This window comes from Cetorhinus maximus, chromosome 5, assembly GCF_964194155.1.
Source record: "Cetorhinus maximus chromosome 5, sCetMax3.hap1.1, whole genome shotgun sequence".
Classification (NCBI taxonomy): domain Eukaryota; kingdom Metazoa; phylum Chordata; class Chondrichthyes; order Lamniformes; family Cetorhinidae; genus Cetorhinus; species Cetorhinus maximus.
In genome coordinates, this window is record NC_135883.1 from 118,536,218 (window position 1) to 118,562,286 (window position 26,069).

General features: G+C 43.1%; 1 protein-coding gene across 1 annotated transcript in view; it reads left to right on the forward strand.

Annotated features, from left to right (window-relative positions):
• aldh8a1 (aldehyde dehydrogenase 8 family, member A1) overlaps positions 1-24,395 on the forward strand; it is a 66,970-nt gene extending 42,575 nt beyond the window's left edge. Inside the window, exons 3-7 of the mRNA XM_078542381.1 lie at positions 1,120-1,275; positions 4,081-4,230; positions 4,594-4,850; positions 15,937-16,098; positions 23,441-24,395. Of these exons, the coding sequence (XP_078398507.1) occupies positions 1,120-1,275; positions 4,081-4,230; positions 4,594-4,850; positions 15,937-16,098; positions 23,441-23,893 (1,178 nt within the window). The 3' untranslated portion in view covers positions 23,894-24,395. The remainder of the gene's footprint in view (positions 1-1,119; positions 1,276-4,080; positions 4,231-4,593; positions 4,851-15,936; positions 16,099-23,440) is intronic.
• Positions 24,396-26,069: the final 1,674 nt, after the last annotated feature.

Consider the following 26,069-nt stretch of genomic DNA (forward strand, 5'->3'; position numbering starts at 1 on the left):
TGAGAGTTCAGAGTGATGTGATGGTTGCCATACCCTGGCCGCATGGATGAGATCATTCAATCTGTTTCTGCCCTGGGTGGCCAACCTCTTCTGTGCAGCATTGGCACTGGTCACCACTGCCATTGCCTGCTAAGCTGGAGTAAGATTGCTCGACCTACTGCGGTCAGAACGGGGATAGACGACATCATGGTGGGCCTTCACAGCGACCAAAAGGCATTCCAGGGATTTATCATTGAATCGGGGGTCGGGGTGGGGGGGCACAGTCTTCTTGCCTTTCGGGGCCATGTCTTCTATGCAGCAGTCCTTGGCTGGAAGCACTGAGAGGTGTGCACGGGGCTGCACTTTAAATATGGCACCTGGTGTGATGAAGCGGGGAGGCGATGACATGGCAGGGAAATGAGAGCCCACCCGTCATTGAAACAGCGTGTTTCCCGGAAATACATGATTAATGAGGCGGGATTGGGATGAAAAGCTGCCATTGCGGCCAGCAGGTAAAACATCCTGCCCTATGAGTGTGTTCTTAAAGCCAGCATCCAGGCAATGCCATCCTACATCTATCATGCTAAGCCTTAGTGTTTCTTCGTAAGCCAAATGATGAACATCTGTGTTTCGTGAGGTAAGACCAATGCAAGGCAGCTGGCAATGTACCATCTTGATGACCATCTAAATGAGCAAGTTCAATACTGCATACTAGGTTCACCTGTGACCAGTTGTTTAACCCAGGTGCTCCTATGAAGGGTTTTGGTACAGATGAGGCCGAATGCGGCTGACGACAGCTGCTGTAGGCTGGAACCCTCCCTCTCTAGAAGTATTTTTTCCTTTTCCAAATCTACCTCAGAACTTGGACTACGATCTTGCACATATGTGTGGAGATCTGTGCACAATTAACATATTTCCATCAATGACTCAAAGTATTGTGTACTAAAGCAAAATCTTGTATGAGTAGAATATAGAAATTTTGGACATTTTCAGGCGATCGTGTTAACAGATATCGGGAGCAAACATGAGGATTCTCTGAAAGTTTTTCTCTTGGCCCCCACACTGTGAGTATGGTTTTATAAACAGACCCAATTAAATCATTTCATTACTACTAATTTTTATGTTTTTTTTAAATTTCAGGAAAAACAATAACTGCAGCCAGAAGCATGGAAATACCTCGAGCAGTTTATAATTTCCATTTCTTTGCCTCAACTATCCTCCACCACACAACTGAATGTGCAGCGATGGACCATATGGGCTGTACAAACTTCACCACGCGGACTCCGGTGGGAGTAGGTGAGGCAACAGAAAGTCGATACTGACGATTTATCATGCTCCTTTTCGTTATTATACATAATTTAAAAAATATTCTTGGGAAAATATACTTGAGTATTTTATAGAGGAAAGTGATAAAGACAAACATGCTTTGCAATAAATGCCATCATTTTGGAAGAACATTTCATGAGATCCTTAAAGGTTTTGTAAGTAGAGTTATCAAAGAGCTTGATTAGCAATCTTCTTCATCCCACTGCACAGACTATTGAAAATATTATAAGGGAAGCTGCCCTGCAAGTGCAGCAGGAGGAATGAGTTACTCCCTCTAGCACAGTTTTGCATTCCACAAAGAATAGAACTGTCCTCTGAGGTGAGATCGAGGAGACTGGGCCTGTATTCTCTAGAGTTTAGAAGAATGAGAGGTGATCTCATTGAAACTTACAAAATTCTTAAGGGGCTGGACAGGGTAGACGCAGAAAGGATATTTCCCCTGGCTGGGGCTATCTAGGACCAGGGGACACAGTCTCAGAAGAAGGGGCAGTCCATTTAGGACTGAGATGAGGGGGAATTTCTTCACTCAGAGGGTAGTGAATCTTTGGAATTGTCTACCCCAGAGAGATGTGGAAGCTCAGTCATAATGTTCAAGACAGAGATTGATAGATTTCTAGATATTAATGACATCAAGGGATATAGGGATAGCGTGGTAAAATGGCATTGAGGCCATGATCCAGTTGAATGGTGGAACAGGCTTGATGGGCTCATTGGCCTACTCCTGCTCCGGTGTTCCTTGGCCTGTGATCACAGGTATAGTTTTGATTCATTTTTGCTCATGTTTATAGTTACTTTTAAGGGAATGTGGGTCTATATCCCACAAATAGCCTCCAGCCAATTTAACAGTTGAAATTAGCACCAATGCTCACCAGAAGGTTACACTTTGGTGACAGCATTCGAGTGATTTTGATGTCCTTGGTAGGTCTTAGTGGTGGGACATCTAGAGGAACTGCTGGGGCTCACTGCTGCTTTCATTTTGACTAGCCCTTTCACAACTGAGATTCTTATCCTAAACTGGTACTGACTGAGGACGAAACAAGTGGTAGTCTGCAGGAGTTTATGAAGCGATTGCTGCTCTCCTGCATGGAGAGCTGAAAATAACCCGAACTTCACTGCTATAAGTAGATGAATTCTCGGCAGTGATCATAATGAAATGGCTCCGCTAACTAAAACAGCCCCACCTCTGCTTTTGCACTACAGTCAGGAGTTAAATTAAAACGGAATCTGTTTTGTAGTGTATGGGTCTAAAGGGAATGGTTTTATCAAAACTGTGGAATTAAACGCAGACTCAGCTGCGATGAACAGCCTGCCAGTGTTCACTGTCCAGGGTCAAAAATGAAGGACGGCATTTCAGTGAGGGACAAGCGGTGGTTAACACAGAATGAGTACATCTTTAGACATGGAGTATGAGGAGAAAATTAAGCTGGGAAAACAAATTTGTTTATTCACTCAATAGTTTCCTCAAAACATTCAGCTAAATTAGTCGAGCATGAGTTTCCTTTTGAATATTTATTTTCACTAGTGGCTCATCCACATCCATTACAAATACTCCTGCTGTCCCATTTTATCTCCCTCTGTTAGATATTGACAAAGGGTTGGAGAGAAATGAGATGTAAAGGAATAAGAGACTAAGAAGAAAAACTGTCTTCCCATCTCATCACTGATAAACTAAAAGAGCATGGAGCAGCAGTGTCCAGATTTTAGGGAGGGATGGATAGATATGTCACATTCATTGAACCGTTGATTAATACGAATGCATCGCCATCCTCTGGTTTCTATATGTATTTGATTAAAGCTGATCCTTGCTTTTTCATTTCGCAAGTCTTTTCCAGATATACTTTCAAAGCCAAGTGTCTGCCGAAGGTTACACCTAAATATTTTGGAGGGGTCTCAACTTGGAACCATTGGTCACAAAATGTGATATTACATGGTTCCTTGGCATCTTTGTTATTTGGGTGAAAGGCTGTAACCAAGGTTTAGGAGGTGTTGGGCAGAGCTGCCAGTACTGAACATACCCTGACAATAACTTAGCTTTACCTTCTGCTGGGGTCTGGGACAACGGTGGGGAGTGGCGATGCCATCAGTGTAAGTGAACTAACATGAAATTGTTTCAGGTAGGTTGTTAATATAGGTATTGAATAGTGAGGGAGCTGGCACAGATCCTTGAGGTAAACCAGCAATGAGGAGCGGGTGGACAATTTCCACATGCTGCCCTCATTAACATGTTATTGATTAACACAATGGATGTCCTCAAAGGTCTACGAGATATAAAATTGTTGAGCTCTTGGTATGATTAACAACATCAAATGTGTCAAGAGTTTAATTAAGAGAATCATAAATGCGTAAAGGTGTTGCACAGATGGCCTAGTGATGTAGCACGTTGATGTTCTAGGCTGCTGTGTGAAGCAGTAGGCAGCATATATTTCCTTTCAAAGCTCCAGAAAGCCATTAGGGAAGGTACTGAATGGAAATGAAGTGTTCTCTCACAGAGCAGGAATGAACATCATGAGGACAGTTTTCCCAGGTTGCACCTGTACCTCCCCTAGCAACTGGATACAGAGGAGAAGAAACCTAGCAACCAGGCTGTGAGCTATCAAATGGCATGAGGCTTGGGGAACTTAGGAAAGGAGAAAAAGGATTGCAGTAGTGTAAAAAATTGTGAGTTTAATGTCCATGCTGTAGCTTTGGGAGAGACTTTTATTATCTTTTTCTTCACAGCTACAATTTCACATAATGCAGAGCGACTAAAGCTAATTCCTTACTCTGTCTCTTTAGCTGGCCTCATCAGTCCCTGGAATTTACCACTGTATCTCTTGACCTGGAAGATAGCTCCAGCCATTGCCACAGGCAACACTGTGGTTGCCAAACCCAGTGAAATGACGTCAGTCACTGCTTGGATGATGTGCAAGCTCTTGGATGAAGCAGGTAGAGGGATGCTAACTGATAGAAGGACAACTTTTGTGTTTCATGCTAATGTTCGGGTGATTGCTCATTTCTTGCATAAGGTAGATTTTACTTATTGTTGTGGCCAGAATCACTGATTTTCAGCCCTCTGTGTTTGTCAAAGGCTTATTGAGTCATAGCGAACATGATGATGTTGGGAATTGTTACTTCTTTTGTAAAGCTTATCTTAATAACATTGCTTTCATGAAAATGTCTGTCACCAGGACTTGGATATTGTTTCCCTCATACAAATATCAGACATCGTATCACTGAACTGTTCCAAAATAAAACATTTTATTCTATATTTGATTGCTATTAGAAAAGATTTCTTTCCCTTTTTCCTAGGCGTTCCACCTGGTGTTGTGAACATAGTGTTTGGGACCGGTCCAAGGGCTGGGGAGGCAATTGTCTCTCACCCTGATGTGCCACTAATATCCTTCACTGGGAGCACATTGACTGCTCAGCGAATCCGAGAGAGGAGCGCACCATTCTGTAAGAAGCTCTCTCTGGAACTAGGAGGGAAGAACCCAGCCATTATCTTTGATGATGCAAATCTTGATGAATGCGTTCCAACCACTGTGAGATCCAGCTTTACTAACCAGGTAGGGAATTTGTTGAAATGCGGATACTGATTCATCCTGTATACAACGGCAGTGTTTAAAGGTCAAGCACTTGTGAAAAAGCTCTTGCTCTGAATGAGTAGACCATTTTGTGATTGGCCTCTATTGAGGGAAATTTATCTTTACTTTCCATTTATAACTTTTAATTTTATTTTATTTCTTCTGAGGATGCGGGCAAGGCTAGATTCATTACTTACTCACCCCTTTCTAGTTACCCTGACAACTGAGTGGCCTGCTAGACTAATTCAGGAAGCATTAAAAGGTAAACTACAGAATGTGGCACTTGTAGGCATGATCAGGTAAAGGTGTCAGGATTTGCTTTCCCTGAAGGACATTAATGAACCAACTATATTTTTACAACAATAAAAGTTTTCCTGGTGGTAACATGCATATTTAGTAAATTCACTTTCATAAGCTGTCATAGTGGAAACTAAATTTACAACTCTGGGTTGGTACTGCAGTACCACTACCTTATCCTATCCAGTACATACAATACAAAGATAAACCAATTTGGGAGGGTGATACCTTGGTGCAATGGTGATAAGAAAAAACAAACCCCGGCAGCATGGACCGATATGGTTTGGTGCCTCCTGGATGCTACTGCTTCTGATGACAGTACACAATCTGCATCAAGGTCAGGAAAAACAGCAAGTCTGAAAAAAACTTGATAACATTGGAGGAAATTCATACAAACAGATTACAGACCATCAAACTACTGTTACAATAGATAAGAGCTGGGAATGCAACTTGTGTGAGGGTGCTTCCTACGCTCTCTAGGAAGTTAGAAAACCACACAACTCATAGTCTTACACTCCCAGGAATTTAAGTAGCAAATACGATCTTATTTAAATGATGATAAAACAAGGGTTTTAGGGCAAGGATGATCTTCGCAAGGCTAGTCCTGAGCCAGCACTCAGTTTTTGTAATGTTTGTGTTTTTAAAAGATATTCAGAAACCCTTGTTTTACGTCTAACGCTCTTCCTACTGAATTTCCTAATCAAAACTAGTAGATTCAGTTTGTAAGTTTGCAATTTCTCCTCCAAGTCACTCACCATCCTGACTTGGAAATATATCACCATTCCTTCACTGTCGCTGGGTCAAAATCCTGGATCTCCCTCCCTAACAGCACTGTGGATGTACCTACACCACATGAACTGCAGAGGTTCAAGAAGGCAGCTCACCACCACCTTCTCAAGGGCAATTAGGGATGGGCAATAAATGAATAAAATAAAGTTGACTTTTAGAAAGGGGATTAAGTGCTGAAGGGTCACGAGTAATGCCAACAATCACTGACGGCATCATCCATGCTCCAGTGTGAGTAGCTGCCTTCAGGAGATGCTGGGAGAAAATCAGAGGGACAAAGTGCTGAGAGAGAAAAAGTACTGAGCAAACTATCGAGATTAAGGGGTGACAAGTCCCCAGGGCCTGATGGCCTACATCCCAGGGTCTTAAAGGAAGTGGCAGCGGAGATAGTGGATGCATTGGCTATAATATTCCAAAATTCCCTGGATTCTTGAAAGGTTCCAGTGGATTGGAAAAATGCTAATATAACGCCCTTATTCCAAAAAGGGTGGGAGGCAGAAAGTAGGAAACTATAGACCAGTTAGTTTAATGTCTGTGATTGGAATCCATTATTAAGGAAGTAGTAGTGGGGCATTTGGAAAGTCAAAATGCAATACATCAGAGTCAGCATGGTTTTATGAAGAGTAAATCATGTTTGACTAATTTGCTAGTGTTCTTTGAAGATGTGACAAGCCAAGTGGATAATGGGGACCCTGTAGATGTATATATGGATTTCCAGAAGGCCTTTGATAAGGTGCCGCACAAAAGATTAATATACAAGATAAGATCACATGGAGTTAGGGGTAATATACTAGCTTGGATAGAGGATTGGCTAACCAACAGAAAGCAGAGAGTCGGGATAAATGGGTCTTTTTCTGGATGGCAAGCTGTAACTAGTGGGATGCCACAGGGTCCGGTCCTTGAGCCCCAACTATTTACAATCTATATTAACGACTTGGACTCAGAGATAGAGGGTACTATAGTTAAATTTGCAGATGACATCAAAATAGGTGGTAAGTTGCAATGAAGAAATAAGAAATTTACAAATGGAGATGGACAGGTTAGGTGAATGGGCCAAAATTTGGCAGATGGAGTTTAACGTTGGTAAGTGTGAGGTTATCCATTTTGGTCAGAAGAATAAAAAGGTGACTTATTTAAATGGAGAGAAACTTCAGAATGTTTCATTGCAGAGGGATCTGGGTGTCCTTGTGCATGAATCGCTGAAAGCTAGTATGCAGGTACAGCAGGTAATAAGGAAGGCAAATGGAATTTTGGCATTTATCGCTAAAGGAATAGAGTATAAAAATAGGGAAGTGTTGTTGCAACTGTACAAGGCATTGGTGAGACCGCACCTGGAGTACTGTGTACAGTTTTGATCCCCTTACTTGAGAAAGGATGTAGTTGCACTGGAGACGGTTCAGAGGAGGTTCACTAGATTGATTCCAGAGATACGGGGCTTGTCTTATGAGGAGAGATTGGGCAGTTTAGGCCTATACTCACTGGAGTTTAGAAGGATGAGAGGAGCTCTAATTGAGGTATATAAGATGCTAAAGGGGATAGACAAAGTAGACGTGGAGCGGATGTTTCCCCTTGTGGGGCATTCTAGAACGAGAGGCCATAGTTCTAGGCTAAGGGGTGGTAGATTTAAATCAGAGATGAGGAGGAATTACTTTTCTCAAAGGGTCGTGAATCTGTGGAATTCACTACCTCAGAGTGCAGTGGATGCCGGGACGCTGAATAAATTTAAGGAGGAGATAGAGAGATTTTTAATTAGTAACAGGTTGAAAGGTTATGGGGAGAGGGCGGGAAATTGGAGTTGAGGCCAAAATGAGATCAACCATGATCGTATTGAATGGCGGGGCAGGCTCGAGGGGCTGAATTGCCTACTCCTGCTCCTAGTCCTTATGTTCTTATGTTATGTTCTCATGCAATTCAAGAGGAAACTGGGGAAAGCAACAATTGTAGTACACAATCTGTCAAGTACTTTACACACCAGCCCTTTAGTCAGAATGAATGGATAACAACTTCGGCTTATAAAGTGTCTTTAACATAGTAAAAACTCCCCAAACCGCTTCAAGCCGCTTCATAGGAGTGACATCAAACAATTTTTGACGCACTAGAAGATATCATGACAGATGACCAAAAGTTTGCTCTAAGTGGTAGGTTTTAAGGAGCAACTAAAGGTGGAGTTGTGGAGAGGTTTAAGGAGGGAATTCCAGAGCTTAGGGTGTTGATAGCTCAAGGCACAGTCAGCAATGGTGGAGTGATTAAAATCAGAAATGCTCAAAAAGCCAGAAGTAGATAAGAGCAGATGTCTTGGAGAGTCTTAGGGCTGGAGGAGGCTACAGAGATAGGGTGGGGAGGCCATGGAGGTGTTTGAACACAAGGATAAAGGAACCTTTTCACTTGAGATGTGGACACAGTGGCTTTATCGTGTTTTTGCAGAAATTATAGCTTTAAACAAAAAATAAAAACATATTGCTACTATTTTGAAGCTTTTAAAACATGCATCAGTGCTGCACATGACTTAGGATTGAAACTCTTAAGGTATCAATCATATATAAAAAACAATGCGAATGCATTATTCATGATACTCCCGCAATGTCCAAGTAAGTAAAAATCATGAAAATGTTCCTGATTAGTTTAAAACGTCAGATTTCCTAACTCTGGGTCTCCTTCCAGCTGTAATATTATGAACTGGGAGAACTGCCCGGGCTGGATTCACTTCTTCAGGTGAGAGTTTCAGCAGGGACTTCTGCCCACCCCTATGATGCTACGCTGACCCTGACCCAGTTTCATGGATTGGGAATTACTTCCAATGCACAATAAACTCCTGGTGTGTGCGTTTGAGTATGTGCCCTGTGATGGATTGGCAGCCTTTCCTGGGTATACCCCTCCTATAGCCCATTGCCTATAGGTATAGGCTCCGACTCCCCGCGGCCCTGAATTGGATAAAGTGGTTCTGGAAAAGTAAGTGAGTGAGTAAACTCCTGGTGGAATTTCCATTGCTAAAGAGGAAACTGGCAAGTTACTAGCTGCAAAGTACTAGTGGTGTTGCACAGGACCCACTGCTATCCCAGAAGGACATGTCGGGCTTTTAACAGGTTCTTTAGAGCCCAGAAGATGGTAAATTGGCTTCACCATAAGGCTTTGGCAGAGGAAAATAGGCAGGATTGAAATTTGAGGGCATCAATGCATGACCCTCCTGCTCTTTATGGGAGGGGAGGGGAGCTGCTACCCGAGGGCTATTATCATGGTGGAATTTTCCATGCCTGTTGACGGCGGGCATGTTTGGCGGCGTGAGCAGACAATATGGCGAGAAGGCCAAAAATCGGTTTCACGATGTCGTGAAACCAGTTTGCGATTGTCCACTCTGCCCGTCAATGGCGGGCTGTGTTTCCCGCCGCCGGACGTCAGGAATTTTATCGTAATACATCTGCATATCATTATAGGCCCAACTTGCAGGAATCATCCCCTCCCCACGCTGGATCATCCGAGCACATCGAGGTGTTTCGCAATGTACAAAAGCAACGTGCACCTGGTGGTCTGCCCTTCACCCAGGGCTTCGAGGTTTGTTTGCCTACCTTTTATTGGGCAGCACTCGCAGTCAGCAGTGCCTGGTTTTGCAGAACCACATCCCTCTTAGGGGGAAAATGGGCAGGTCTCTACTTACCAGACCAACCATAAGGTGGGGTTGGCTTTTCAACAGCTGCAGGGCTAGGTCTTGCTTGGGGAAGGGAGAGAAGTGGCCTCAGGCAAGGGAAGAGGCTGCAGGCGAGAGCTGTACTGGGGAAGGAGGGTAACCCAGGGTGTGTATGGAGGCACAAGTTGATCTGTGCAAGTGGCCTCAAAATGGTGAGGGCTGAGGAGGCAGTCTTCAGAGGAGATGAGGCCAGATGGAGATGTGAGGGTGTGTGTGAGAGAGTGAGTGGTGATGTCCCTTGAGCTGGCAGTGAGTGAGATGCCAGTGAATGTGTGATGGGCTTGAGTGTGAGAGTTTAGAATGATAAGATGGTTGCCTTACCCTGGTGGCACGGATGAGATCATTCATCCTCTTTCTGCACTGGATGGCCAACCTGTTCTATCCAGCATTGGCACTGATCACCACTGCCATCACCTACCAAGCCGGAGTGCTGAGATTGACCTCCTGCGGCCAGAGTGGGGGTAGAGGACATCATGGCGGGCCTGCATGGTGTCCAAAATGCGTCATTGAATCAAGGGGCTGCAGTCTTCTTGCCTTTTGGGACCATGTCTTCTTTCAGCAGTCCTGGGCTGGAATCACTGAGAGGCATGTGCGGGTCTGCACTTTAAATATGGCACTTGGCGTGAGGAAGTGGCGAGGTGACGGCGTGGCAGGTTAATGAGAGCCCGCCCACCATCGAAATGGAATGCATGAGGCGGGATTGGGATGATATGGCGGGAAAAGCTGCCATTGCAGCCGGCTGGTAAAACGTTCCTTTTCCCGCCCGTTACCACACTTAGTGCAAATCTGGGACGATTCTGCCCTCGGGTTCTACTGCCATCTTGCTAGCTTTGGGAAATGGTGTTAAGTGGAGCAGACACCAGGCCCAGGCCCTACACGCCTGCCCCCACCCTGCCCTCTGCCCCCTCCCCCCTCACCCACACAACTATTTGCACGTAGTGGGTAGGGAATGAGTGGTTACTGGTATCTGGTGGGAGTGGGTTGAAGAGGCAGATGTAAGTTGGACACTATCGGCATTCATTTCAAAGAGGATACTTGTAGTAGCTGAAGGTATAGCCTTTCCTGCTACTTATCAGGGGTCATGTGATGTTCTTGGATACTCCGACCAATGAGCTCTAAGCGTGAGTAATCTGGGGGGGGTGGGGCTTTCTGATGAGAGTCCTGATCGAGCATGTAGCATCTGAAAAGCTCTCTGTAATAAAGTTGATTTCTTTCTTGTTGAAACCTGTACAATCTGTCAAGTCATTCCATTTGGCGATGAGAGTAAAATAGCTCCAATGCTGCACCTGACCTTGTTAACATGACTACATCAAATCTTTAAAAAAACAAAAGACTACTCACCAGTCATGTTACTATTTGGCAGTATTGATCCTTATGATGCAACTATGGAAGACTGGAGCCAGTATGTTGAGCACCTTGTTTTTACTTCGAAGCAAACAAAATTACCACAGAGGAAAAGCAGAAAGCCGTCCTCTTGAGTGTATGTGGTAGCAAGACACACAATCTCATCCGCAGCCTGATGTCCCCAAACGTGCCCATTTCTAAATCCTTTAATGAATCAGTGGACCTCATGAAAACACATTTCCAGCTGAAACCGTCCATAATAATGCAGCGTTTTAATGCAGTGGTTTAATGCATATTAATGCAGTGGTTTAATGCATATTAATGCAGTGGTTTAAGTTTAAGTCCAGAGTTAGGGCCCTGGGAGAGCCCATCACAACCTATGTAGCGAAGCTGAAGCAGTTAACAGAACACTGCGACTTCGGGGACACACACAATGATATGCTGCAGGACCGATTAGTTTGTGGAGTTCAACAATGACAGCATTCAACACTGTTTACTCGCCGAGGTCTACATCTTGAAGCGCACCCTGGAAATCTCCCTCGTCATGGAAAGAGCTGCGAGAGACTCACAGGCTTTACAACACATACAAACATGGCGCTGTTCTTCATGTGGGTTGGGAACCTACCACCCAGCACGGTGCGAAAACCAGAGACACAGCATCGAAGCGAGAGGCAATGTCCACTGTTAGAAACACGAAAAGGCCAAGTAGGAACACTTCAGCAGCGATTCCAAGGTTAATTTGTTATAGATGTGGGGGGGACCACGGACCAGACACTTGCGGTTTTAAGGAGGCAGAATGCCATTACAGCCATAAGAAAGGTCACATAGTAAGGCCATGCAGGGTGAAGTCGAAACAGCCCGTAAAGCAGCAAACCAACATGTTTGAATTGAAAAATACAGCATAACCTGAATCTGCCGATGCCAACATCTATTACCTGTATAACGTCACCGCTGTAAAAAGTGAGCCTATTACTATTACAACCCAAGTTATTAGGAAGCCACTAATATTGGAGGTAAATACAGGAGCCTCAACCACAGTGGTGGGAGAGCACACATTTAAATCCCTAAATGAAGGTACCCAGCCACTGAATCTGGAGTGGACAACCGCTAAATGAAAGACATACACTGGAGAATCTATTCAGTAATAGGGCATTGCCACAGTATAGGCAACAGACAGCTCAGCTTCCAATGATAACAGTGACAGGAAAAGGACTTAGTCTTCTGGGCCGAGACTGGTTGCAGAAAATCAAACTTGGCTGGTCTGAAATATTTCTCCTAAAAACAGGAGGAGTTCCTGAACTGCTAAGGAAATACGACAGTGTATTTTGGGATGAATTAGGGAAATTAAAAAGCTTGCAAGCAAAAATGTATGTGGATCCTCAGGCGACGCCATGTTTCTTTAAGGCTGGACCTGTGCCCTATGCGTTGAAGGAGAAGGTGGATGCAGAATTGTGCTGGTTAGAAAAGCTGGGCATCATGCAACCTGTCCAATTCTCAGAATGGGCAGCACCCATAGTTCCAATGGTTAAGCCTGACCAAACCATACGCATTTGTGGGGACTCAAAATTGACCGTAAACAAGGCAGCCAAACTAGATAAGTACCCCATTCCAAGGATAGACGACTTATATGCAAAGCTAGCTGGAGGCAAATCCTATACAAAACTGGATATGAGCCATACTTACCAACAAATAGAACTGGATAGCACGTCTAGAGAATTCGTGATTATTAACACACACAAGGGTCTTTATCAGTACACTCGCCTACTCTTTGGAGTATCGTCTGCATGCACAATCTTCCAAAGAACAATGGAGAGTCTTTTGTAAGGACTTCCCCGAGTGGTAGTATACTTAGATGATGTTCTGAACACAGGGTCAACCGAGACTGAATACTTGGCCAACCTGGAGCAGGCGCAAAGAAGGTTCAAGGAAGCCAGCGTACAGTTAAAGAAGGAAAAATGCACATTTCAAGCACCAGAAGTCACTTACCTGGGTCATGGGGTGGACGCCATGGGTTTGCATCCAGTAGAAGAGAAAATTCGGACAATAAAAGATGCACTCTCACCGTCCAATGTAACAATTCAAATCCTTCCTGGATATGATTAACTATTATAGTCGCTTCTTGCCTAACTTCTCAACTGTGTTGGCACCATTACACTTGTAGTTAAAAAAAGAAACACCGTTGGTTGTAGAATTCGCAACAGCAAGAAGCCTTTGTGAAAGTAAAGAAACTGTTGCATTCGTTGTGTTTATTGGTACACTATAACCCATCAAAAGAATTGGTATTAACATGTGATGCGTCTCCTTATGGTGTAGGAGCTGTGTTATCACATAGAATGGAAAATGGATCAGAAAGGCCCATTGACTAGATCTCCAGAACCCTCTCTGCAGCCGTGAAGGGTTATTGCCAGCTAGAAATGGAAGGTTTATTGGTGATATTCAGAGAGAAGAAATTCCACCAGTATCTGCACGGATGACATTGCACCATTGTGTCGGACCATAAACCATCAATTCAGTGAGGATAAGGCCATTCCGCCAATAGCATCAGCAAGGTTACAACATTGGGCTTTGATATTATCTGCATATGAGTATATCTTTATGTACCGTCCTGGCTTGCATATTGCAAATATGGACACACTCAGTCGTCTCCTGGTACCAGATAGCATTGTACATGCTTCAGAAGAAGTACAGGAAATTGTGCTAATCCTGAATTTCTTGGATTCTTCACCTGTGTATGCTAATCAAATTAGAAATTGCATGAACAGAGATCCAATTTTGTCGAAAGTCAGAGACCTTGCTTTTCAAGGGTGGTCAAATTCACTTGTATCTGAAAAGATGAGACCATTCCATGCCCGAGAAACAGAGTTAAGTTGTCATGATGAAATTTTGTTGTGGGGATCAAGAGTTGTCGTCCCTTCGCAATGAAGAGAACCACTCTTGACAGAGCTTCACTGTGCACATCCAGGCATATCGAAGATGAAAGTACTTGTGCAAAGCTATGTCTGGTGGCCAGGCATTGACAGTGGCATTGAAAGCATTGTCAAGCACTGTCTCCATTGTCAGCAACAACAGAAGTTGCCTGTTTCAGCTCCACTGCATCTGTGGGAGTGGCTTGGTCGACCCTGGGTTTTTTTGACTCTGTAGGACAATTCTTAGGTACTATGTTTGTGTTGATCGTAGATGCACACTCTAAATGGATGGATGCAGACAAAGTCAAATCACCAACATCAAGTACAATTATCGAGAAGCTGTGTCACTGTTTTAGCATACATGGCCTGCTGGAAATTGTCATTTTGGATAACAGTACAGTCTTTACCAGTACAGGGTTTTAGAGATTCATAAATTTAAATGGATCAGACATATTAAAACAGCTCCATGCCATCCTTAATCAAATGGTTTAGCTGAGAGAGCTGTGCAAATCTTCAAATCTGGAATGAAGAGGTTATTAGAAGGTACTCTAGAAACTCGACTTTCTCACTTTCTTCTCAGTTATCCTACAACGCCTCATTCGGCTATAGGTTCAACACCGTCTGAATTATTAATAAAACACCGCTCACGTACAAGGTTAAGTCTGGTGTTTCCAAACTTAGAGAGGAAGGGAGAGTGGCATCAGAGTAATCAAAAATTGAGTCACGATATTCACAACAAAGCTCACACATTCAGTGTAGGCGACAAAGTATATATGCGGAATTTCAGAAGTGTACCTTGTTGGGTTCCTGGAACCATTGTCTCAGAGCCTGGTCCCTTATCCTTCCAGGTGGAAGTGGAAGACAGAATCGTGATAGATAGACATTCCAACAACCAACTAATCCGCCTGTGATTAACGTCGAACCATCAATCCCTGAGGTGACAGATCGACCTAGAAGAGACATGCCCAATGTCTCTGTAGAGTTGCCAAACCCAGAACTGCCATTTTCTAATGATGTATCTGGTGCTGCAGTTCCTGATTATGTCAATCCTGTGGAGGAGCCTCAAGTGGTAGAGCTACGCCGCTCTAACTGAATAAGGAGAGCACCTCAGGGACTTAATCTTTGATCACCTGAAGTTGTATATATGTATATGTTGTTGGATATTCAAATGTTCTCTGTAAATAGAAACTGTAATAAACTAAAGGGGGAGGAAATGTAGTAACTGAAGTTATAGCCTCTCTTGTTGTCTATCGGGTCACGTGATGTTCTTGGAGGCTCCGGCCAATGAGCCCTAAGCACGGGTAATCTGGGGGAGCGGAGCTTCCTGACGAGAGTCCTGATCGAGCATGTAGCATCTGAAAAGCTCTCAGTAATGAAGTTTATCTGTTTCTTATTGAAATCTGTCTGCTTTGTCAAGTCATTACAACACTTCTTTGCACCAGTTTGTTTGGACCAGCTTATTTGTTTCTCTGGTCAGGCGACACTAGATTGTACCGGCCTGGAAACCAGTGTATATCCCCTAGAGGGTAGAGACAATTGCTCTCTATCAGTGATGCCACCAGCCTGGAGACAAGTAGACCCAAAATAGGAGGTCTCCTTTGGGGTAGGATATTCAAGATATTTTTAAACTGTAAAGAAATAATTTATGATTGTAATTTCTCTGCATGTTTAAATTGCAGAGCACCTTGTGCAATGTCGCCCCCCTGAACATTTCTTCCCCCTTAAGATGTTTAGACCTTTAATCTCTGTATTAATTATTTCTAAGTCCTAGCATTGCCAATGTAAACAATATAACTTCACGACTGATTATTTCTGACTATACAGTGCCTATCCACCTGAGATTCTATTGCACTTTATGAAATGTTCCATAACAATACGAGTGTTTAGTTTGCGCCTGACTTTTATCTCCTTCTCCTGAAATTAACATGTTTAAACTAAAGCTGTGTTTTATGTGCTAGATGATATAAATTGATCATTCTCTGTCTTCCCGCCCCACATTCCATTTATTACCTAGAGTAGAGTGTAGCTGAAGACTTATTTTCTCTTTTGACAGGGTGAAGTCTGCCTGTGTACAAGTCGAATTTTTGTGCAGAAGAACATTTACAATCAGTTCTTGGAGAGGTTTGTGGAGAGTGCCAGAAAATGGAAGGTTGGCATTCCTTCTGATCCAACTGTCAATATGGGTGCTCTAATTAGCAAAGAGCATCTAGAAAAGGTTTGTATGCTGGGGCTTTAATTAAATAGAAACATAATTTAAAAAAAAGAATCCTTGAAGAATTTAATTTCCTATTTTTCATCATTGATGAATTAATAAAAATAAAATTTGCTGTTCAGCAAGCACAAGTTTAATATGCTTTGTATTTAAGTTGGTTTCTTTTTTTAAAAGAAGCGCCTCTTGAATTTTTATGGGTTTTCTGGTGCACTTCCTATCCAACTGCTGGACTTGCAGCAGAAGTCCATGGAAATGGCCCAGAACCTGGATCCTGAGCTTTGTTAGGAATTTGCATGTTGGTTTGTGTAGAGTGGAACCACTGTCAAGCTGGAATAAGGGTACTACATCAATGGAGGTGGGGGTCCCGCTTCCTACATACATTCACCCTCCTGAGGACCCCAGCATCACAGATGCCAGTCTTCAGCTAATTCAATTCACTCCACATGATATCAAGAAATGGCTGAAGGCACTGGATATTGCAAAGGCTATGGGCCCTCACAACATTCTCACAATAGTACTGAAGACTTATACTCAAGAACTAGCCACGTCCCTATCTAGGCTGTTCCACTACAGCTACAATGCTGGCATCTACCCGGCAATGTGGAAAATTGCCCAGGTACGTCCTGTCCACAAAAAGTAGGACAAATCCAACCCGGCCAATTATCGCCCCATCAGTCTATTCTCGATCATCAGCAAAGTGATGGAAGGTGTAATCGACAATGCTATCAAGCGGTACTTACATAGCAATAACCTGCTCACTGACACTCAGTTTGGGTTCCCTCAGGGCCACTCAGCTCCTGACCTTATTACAGCTTTGGTCCAAACATGGACAAAAGAGCTGAACTCAAGAGATGAGGTGAGAGTGACTGCCCTTATCTTCAAGGCAGCATTTGACCGAGTGTGGCATCAAAGAGCCCTAGCAAAACTAGAGTCAATAGGAATCAGGGAGAACTCTCCACTGGTTGGAGTCATACCTAAGGAAGATGGTTGTGGTTGTTGGCGGTCGATCATCTCAGTCTCAAGACACTGTTGCAGGAATTCCTCAGGGTACTCTTCCAGGCTGCTTCACCAATGACCTTCCTTCCATCATAAGGTCAGAAATGGGGATGTTTGCTGATGATTACACAATGTTCAGCACCATTCGTGCGTCAGACACTGAAACAGTCTGTGCCCATATGTAGCAATACCTGGACAATATCTAGGCTAGGGCTGATAAGTGGCAGGTAACATTCATGCCACACTAGTGCCAGGCAATGACCATCTCCAACCATCGCCCTTGACATGGCATTACCATCGCTGAATACCCCATTATTAACATTCTAGGGTTACCATTGACCAGAAATTGAACTGAACTAGCTATTTAAATACTGTGGCTACAAGAACAGGTCAGAGGCTAGGGATTCTGCAGAGAGTGACTCACCTCCTGACTCTCCAAAGCCTGTCCACCATCTACAAGGCACAAGTCAGGAGTGTGATGGAATACTCCCCACTTGCCTGGATGAGTGCAGTTCCAACAACACCCAAGAAGCTTGACACCATCCAGGGCAAAGCAGCCCGCTTGTTTGGCACCACATCCACAAACATTCACTCCCTCTACTACCGATGCACAGTAGCAGCAGTATGTACCATCTACAAGATGCACTGCAGGAATTCACCTAGGCTCCTTAGGCAGCATCTTCCAAACCCATGACTACTACCATCTAGAAGGACAAGGGCAGCAGACACATGGGATTTTCAGGATGGCGGCCGGTGACTAGTGGAGTTCCGCAGGGGTCAGTGTTGGGACCACAACTTTTCACTTTATACATTAATGATCTAAATGAAGGAACTGAGGGCATCCTGGCTAAGTTTGCAGATGATACAAAGATAGGTGGAGGGACAGGTAGTATTGAGGAGGCGGGGAGGCTGCAGAAGGATTTGGACAGGTTAGGAGAATGGGCAAAGAAGTGGCAGATGGAATACAACGTGGGGAAGTGTGAGGTCATGCACTTGAATAGGAAGAATAGAGGCATAGACTATTTTCGAAATGTGGAGTTTATAAGGATGAGGGGGGATCTGATTGAAACTTACAGAATACTGAAAGGCCTGGATAGAGTGGACGTGGGGAAGATGTTTCCATTAGTAGGAGAGACTAGGACCTGAGGGCACATCCTCAGAGTAAAGGGAAGACCTTTTAGAACAGAGATGAGGAGAAACTTCTTTAGCCAGAGAGTGGTGAATCTGTGGAATTCATTGCCACAGAAGGCTGTGGAGGCCAGGTCATTAAGTGTATATAAGACCGAGATAGATAGGTTCTTGATTGGTAAGGGGATCAAAGGTTACGGGGAGAAGGCGGGAGAATGGGTTTAATAAACTTATCAGCCATGATTGAATGGCGGAGCAGACTCGATGGGCCGAATGGCCTAATTTCTGCTCCTATGTCTTATGGTCCTATGAGAACACCACCACCTGGAGGTTCCCCTCCAAGTCGCTCACCATCGTGACTTGGAAATATATCGGTGTTCCTTCACTGTCGCTGGGTCAAAATTCTGGAACTACCTAACGGCACTGGGTATTCCTACATCTCATGGACTGTAGCGGTTCAAAAAGGCAGCTCATCACCACCTTCTCAAGGGCAATTAGGGATGGACAATAAGTGTTGACTTAGTCAGTGATGCCCACATCCTATGAGTGAATATAAAAAATACATTTAGTTAAAATTCATGGACTCAAAGGCAAATCAATGACTTGGTTAGCAGGTTGATTGGTTGGTGGGGGATGGTGGAGGTGTCTGGTTAGCTCAGTTGGCTAGATGGCTAGCAATTGGTTCAGAATAACTCCAACAGTGCAGGGTTTGATTTCCGTTCCAGCTGAGATAGACTTTGAGCCTGCCTCCCTGCCCTGCCCTGTAGTAAAGTCATGGCATAAGCTGTGTTTTAGCAACCCTCGAATGATTGGGGAGGATGCTACCTGGAGAAGAAGTAGAAGAATGAGGTTGGTTAGGCATGAAAAGACAAAGTGTCAGGATAATGGATATGGGCTTGAATTGGAAGGAATTGTCTGGTATTGTCCCAAAAGATCAGTGCTGGGACTTCAACCATCCATTGGAGCTGTAAGATTTCAGGTTAATTACAATTGTCAGACTGAGTTGGTAGAGCTGCTATTAAAGGGGACCCATATTTCAGACTAGCTACAAACCACACTGGGCCTGAGTATATTGTCATAAGCTTCACAGAATTTCTGAAGTTAATCACAATAAGTACAGAAACCTGATACTTAACGAAGGCGATGATATACAGACAGTTCACCCTGGAACAGTAGCTCATGATCCTCTGATTGACTGTGGTGCTGTCTCTTGCTGTGTTCTGTTGACTGTAATCTATCTTCTTTGAACACTGTGCCAAGAGGCTCCAAGAGCTCTTTCTTTATGCTTTTTTAGATGCAGCCCATGTGCATGATCAGTGGTATTCCTGAGCTCTCATTGGTTTAGGTAGCACTTATCAGTCTCTGATTGGTTTCTTAAGGGTGATGGTCATCCCCTGATGTCACTCCTGTTATCTACTGACTGGTTCCCTAAGATGCCAGTTATCTGTGGGATCATCTCTCTCATTATAGTTTCCCCCCCCCCACCCCCCCCAGTTATTTCATTAAATTTTCTGACTTTCTTCTGAGATAATGGGGCACCTCAAGGCATTTTTGGTATCTGCTTATTTGAGATAGGGGAGCATGTGGTGTCAGTGTACTAATGATTAACACAAATGCCTAATTGGTGTATAGGTATCCTGTAGATTTTCCATTAAGACAGGTGCTTATCAGCATGTTGCAAGTGTATGTTCTCATAGTGAATATAAGTGCTTAGAACAAAGCTAATTAAAAAGGTATCATATGGTATACAATCTTAACCTGATTCAGAGTTTAGAAAAGTCACTCCATACTCAAAATCTGTCCTCATATATATATATATATATATATATATATATTTATGGACAATTAGTGTGTTAAAGCTGAGGTAGCAAGATACACTTATAAAATACAGCATGATACATTCAATTAATACATGTTCATAAGTATAAGTCAAAAGAACTACATAGCTACAAAAACTAAATGCAGAATTCAGCTCCTAAATCCATAGAACAACAGGGTACATACATTTGTTATACATTTTGAAAGGCAGTAACTACTTCCCTTTAAGGCTACACATTGAAATAAAAGTATAGGTTTGTAACAGCCTAGGATCATGTGGTGTATTTTCACCTGCCAGATAAGATTATCTCTGCAGTCAAAGGCTCTTATGGCGTAATAATGGCCTACATTGACCATAATTACACAGAATGATATTAGATTAATTGATTAAAATATCTTGGTCACCTAATCATTAAATGTGGCTAAACTACAAACTAATTATTAAACATGGCCTTTTTTGTAATTATTTTCTGTCTATCCATGAGCTCCTAGTAAGCTTGTACATACCTAAAATTCTAGATGGAGATAGCTCCTGCCATTATTGCCTTTCTCAAGAATCTCAAAGGTTACATTTTTAACTAATATTGGTTACTTATTTCTGCTTCGGCAGGATTTGCGGCATGGTCCTGTTTATTCCTGGTCCTACTTGCCAAACATTCCTTTTCAAGCTTGACCAGGCAAAGATCAGCAGTTGCTCTTACCTTATCCTTTCTATTCACCTTTGCACATTCCAGCAGAACTTCTACATTCGGCAAGGTTCTTACATTGACCAAATTAACCACATGCATTGCTTCTTGGTTTTCCACAGTTTATAAGTAAAATAAGAAATAGAAATCACGTGAACCAACAGAGGTCTTGAAGCTCAGTAGATAGCGCCCCTGCTTCCGAGCCAGAAGCTCTGAGTTCAAGTCCCACTCCAGCACTTGTTGGCCATGGAAAGAGTGTTCACGATGTGGTTCCACAGGTTAATCCTTCCAACACTTCCCCCAGTATTCCCCAAAGTGGGATGAATATGTGTGAGAAGATATCAAACAAACAAAGCATTCACGATATTTATTGACGTTTTTAAGATATTGTAATAGAGGGTCAAATGTCCAAGTTTGCTGTTGACACAAAAATAAGTGGCACAGTATCTATTTTAGACAGGAGCATAAACTAACAATGAAAGATTAATGGATTAAGTGAATGGGGAATTGTGGCGGATGAATTTCAACACAGGTACATGTGAGGTCTTCAATTTTGAACCGAGAAAGGATAGGGTGGAAAACAAGAAATAGTGGAGGATGAAGGATGTGCAAAGATCACCAAAATGTAGTGATCAGGTACAAAGGAATCAAAAAGGCTAATGGAATGTTAACCTTTATTCCTGGAGGGCTAGAAGATAAAGTGGAGCATTTCTTTTCGACAGCTATACACAACCCTGGTCAGATTACATATGGAGTACCGTGTACAGTTCACACCTTAGAAAGGATATATTTTACCCCGAAGGAAGCAACTGGATTCCACTGGGGTGGGGGTCTTCAGGACAAGGTGGCGGCCTAGACCTCTGAAGTGACATACTTATTGGGCCACTTATAAAGGGCAGAAATAAAGGTTCCTTATTTGGGTGAATGAGGCTGGGCAGCCTTTCACCAAGATGGTAGAAGGCTGCAGAGTTACTGGACCCAGGGCTCAATAACTCATTGCCATACACAACAAAAAGGCCCCAGTTTGATCCCTGTTTTGTTCTGAGTCAACTGATCTAACCCTATGTAGCAGGAAGCAAGCTGCAATTGACCCCATTCCCCATGAGCTAGGGAAGAGAAAGTTTCAGCCATGGTACCTGCAGCCAAACACAATGCAGTGACTCCTGCTGGAAATATGTGTGGAAGATGAGCAAGGGTAAGACCAGGCACATCTATAAAACCATGGCCAAATAGGAAGCCGTCACACTGGCCTGGGTTTTCATCCTCGAGGTGGGTAGCGGGAGTTGGGAAAATTCCCAGGCGAAAGTGCCCTCAAAGGTGGGATCGTCATTGCCGGGGGGAAGGTGCAGGCTCGGTAGGCCAGCCGACCTGTAAAAATGTTTGGAAGAAGCCACAGGGCTGCCGGATGTGGAGGTGAGCTGTTTTAAAGGCCCACCTAAGTGCAGTGGAACTTTGTCCCTGTTAAAATAAAAACACAAAGACCTTCCAACCCTCATACCCTCCAAACATTCCCATGCCCCATCCATAGCACTTCAAGTCCCACCCCCTATAGCCCCTCATGTTCCCTATGCCAAGCTCTGCCCTTCCACCCACCCTTCCATAGACCCTCAAACAGCCTATGCCAAGCTATGGCATTTCCATGCCCATTGACTCACTCTACACTGTATAGAACCAATTAACCTTAAGGTGATAGTAGGGTGTGTAAAAAAAACTTTTAAAAAAGTAATTCATTCATAACTTTCTACTATATTGAAAACAGTCATTTCACTGCAAACCAACAAAAGTGTTGATCATCCAGACCCTTTAAAGTAGCAATAGCAAAACCACAAACTCTTGAAACCACTTAATGTTGTGCAAACAAACATTGTGGGCAGAATCTTCTGGTCGGCGTGCAGGGGTGGGCCTCGCACACCGACGCGTAAAATGATGCTTGGTGACATCGGGCACGTGTCCCGACATCACCGCGCGTCATTCCAATCTTCAGTTCGGCGGGTGTGCACCGGAGTCGGCTGCGCGCCCATCGGACTGTCGAAGGCCTATTAAGGCCATTAATCACCTAATTGAAGTAGTTGTCAGGGCTGCCCGTCCAACCTTAAGGTTGGTGTGCAGGTGAAGAGCCCAGACGGCTCACATTTTTCATGGAACCTTATTCACAGGCGTGTTCTTGAGATAAGCACAGTCTGGTTCCGCCATCTTGCTGATCATAGTTGAATCCACAAGAGAAGCCATGTGACTTTTGGGAGCTATGTTTTTTAAAGTTCCTTTGTGTCCATTTTTTAATAAGGAGATTACAGTTTGTTACAAAACACTATAATATAATTACATGTTTGTGACAACCCCACACCTTTGCCACCTTCTCTGGCTCTCCTCCTCTATCCCAGCTCTGGCTTCCTTTGCACTCTTCCCTCTCTCCCTTCACTCTATATTCAGTGACGGGGCATTCATCATTTGGGTCATAGACATTGGATCTCTCTCCCTAAACTACCTAAGCCTAGCTACCTCTCCCCACCTTTCATGACCATGCCTTTTGTCCCTTCCACCAAAACTATTGCTACCCAGTGTCTATTCTTGCCCTTATACACCTGCAGAACATTCTACTGTGGCAAAGGCACCATTTACTTGCAAGTTTAACAGTAGGTATTGCTGGATGAATTTTATATCAATAATGAAATGGGTCCTTTTGGCAATAACAATGAATTCACTGTTTTCCTGAACAGGTAAAGAGCTATGTCAATCTAGCCAAGAATGAAGGAGCCAAAGTCCTCTGTGGTGAAGGGATTGATTCCTTGGAAGTTCCTGATAAAAACAAAATGGGCTATTTTTTATTGCCCACAGTAATCACGGAAATAAAGGACAGCTCACGCTGTATGCAAGAGGAGATCTTTGGTCCAGTGACCTGTGTAGTTCCCTTTGAAACTGAAGAAGAAGTTATTCAGCGAGCAAATAATGTGAAATTTGGCTTGGCTGCTACTGTGTGGTCAAAAGATATAGGCCGCATATATCGGGTTGCCAAGAAGCTTCATACTGGCATGGTATGGACCAATTGCTGGCTTATTCGTGACTTGAATTTGCCATTTGGTGGCATGAAAGCCTCTGGAATTGGCAGGGAAGGGGGCAAAGACTCATTTGAGTTTTTCACAGAGGTCAAAACTATTACTATAAAACACTGACTCTTCACACATAATGAGTGAGTGATATACTAGCTTAAAAAAATAATTGTTTTAAATGCAAAAATAAATATAGGAAAATGTTATTTAAATTATATCCATCAGTTGTAATTGTGTGGAATGATGGGCAGAGAAAGAACAGCCATGCCTCAGTGTTGAGCACAGAGATATATTTACATACATGTATTAACATCAATATTTCAAGAAACATAGGCCTCCAAGAGGATAAACTGACATCTTCCTGCCCTCTGAGCCACCTCAAGGAATAGAGCTGGGGAAGGAATACCATTAAACAATAATTCATAACTAATTGTAATGCTTTATCAGAGTGATGTTACTGTGATTCTTAGGAACAATCATGTTGTACTAGTGAGGTACTGATCTGCAGTGTTGGCCATACATTGTGACAAGAGGCAAAGCCTTAAGAATATGTCATATTGTTTATCATCAGAATACATAAAAAATATAAAATGTAATTTTGAAAAATAAAGTGAGTTATGAATTATATTCTGGTTTTGTTTATTTTAAGGTCCAGTAAGTTGTCTGAGCATAGACTGTGATGGGTGACATATTGGTTCAGCGCTTTCTTTCATTTCTGATATGAGATGTGATGAAAGACTTGTCTTTCTGCTGAAAATGAGACCCTAAATGAAATACTTTGTACGCTGGTTTGCTCTATGCCATGTCATCAGAAATTAGTCTGTTTCTGCACCGAGGCTGTTCTGGCTGAGCCGTTAGACCATTCATTTCCATTAGTCATTGGCAAGACTGGCATTCTGCCATGAAGTTTTGTGTTCGCTCCACTGGTGAAGGAGTACTCTGTCTAGTGGCCTAGGATTTTAAAGTCTGGATTCTCTGATTGGTATTATTTTAATGCAAGTGATAACCCATTTATTTACATGTGATATCATCAATTGTTAAGTTACACTGATCAAGAAATCCAAGCTTAAGTGTGGGTCTAATGCTTTTCCTTTCCACTTGTCATGAAGAGCAAGTGGAAGAAAATGCATAATGGGAAAGTAACTGAGATTTGGTTGGGTGTTGGGTCTCAGACCTCATTAATGGAGTGAACAGTCAGCTGGCCAAGAGTAATCAAAGATTTTGGCGGGCTAGAGTCACAGTGATGTTTAGGTAAGTGAGGGCTGGAATCAGAGTCAGAAGCTGGGAATGGGGATTAGAGGTGGAAACTCTGGAGATAGGATGAAAGGAAGGGGAAGAGGAATTGGTGGCAGCCGAGAGGAGAGCAGATGTATAACCTGTTGCTCTCAGTTCCATATTCGGATAAGTAAATATCAAAAGCTTAACTTTTTGGCTATAGGTGAACACATGATCTGCATTTATTTAGTGCCAAGGCTGGCTGACAAAGGGTAAATCAATCCTGCAATGGAGGCCTGCAACAGCTGGTACGCCTCTTATTGCATTTGCTCCATGACTAAGCACTTGGACATTTTTTTCTCTTTTCCCAATATGACAGGCTGTGCAATTTTTGGCCATAAATGCCTGTACGCTTTATGCTCGCCATGGGCTTAGTAGGCTGGTCTGTGTCTGAAAGGTGATTGCTGCATAGTCAAATTTATAGGCCTTGGAGTGGTTGTAATGGCTTTGTTGAGTTACTCTGGAAACCATTCTAAAGCTAAGGGCAGAAAATTGAGGAGCAAATTAACTAGTTAACAATATCTCCTCAATTTACATTAATTACCCACATTGGATTTAATGCTCCCATGGGCACAGAATGCAGGTAAAAATTGCCTACTATAAGTTCTTTATATGGTAAACCTTTTGCACTTATATAAGGTAGAATGTGTGCTGACTATAAGCTCTTCTCAATCCATAACCTTCAAATGAGTAGCTGTGTACAATCTACAGTATGTGTCAGCATCCTTAAAGTTCTTCTTTAATGTTGACAATTTAACATCTCGGGTTTTTTCTAAGCTCTGGTTTTGAAGTAAAAATATAGGAGAAATTCTGAGGGTGTAGAGGAAGCAAATCCCAAGACACCCAAGTAAATTTGGAGTCAGGAAGAATAGGCATTTACTTGAGTCGTTGCCAAAGCTCAAAAACAAAAATGATTGACAAAATGCACAGTTAAGCTAAGCAACCACCCATAGTTATTTATAACACGGTTCATGGACACCATTTTTATGATGCTCAATAAAAGCTGTTTATAAAATGTCCAGTT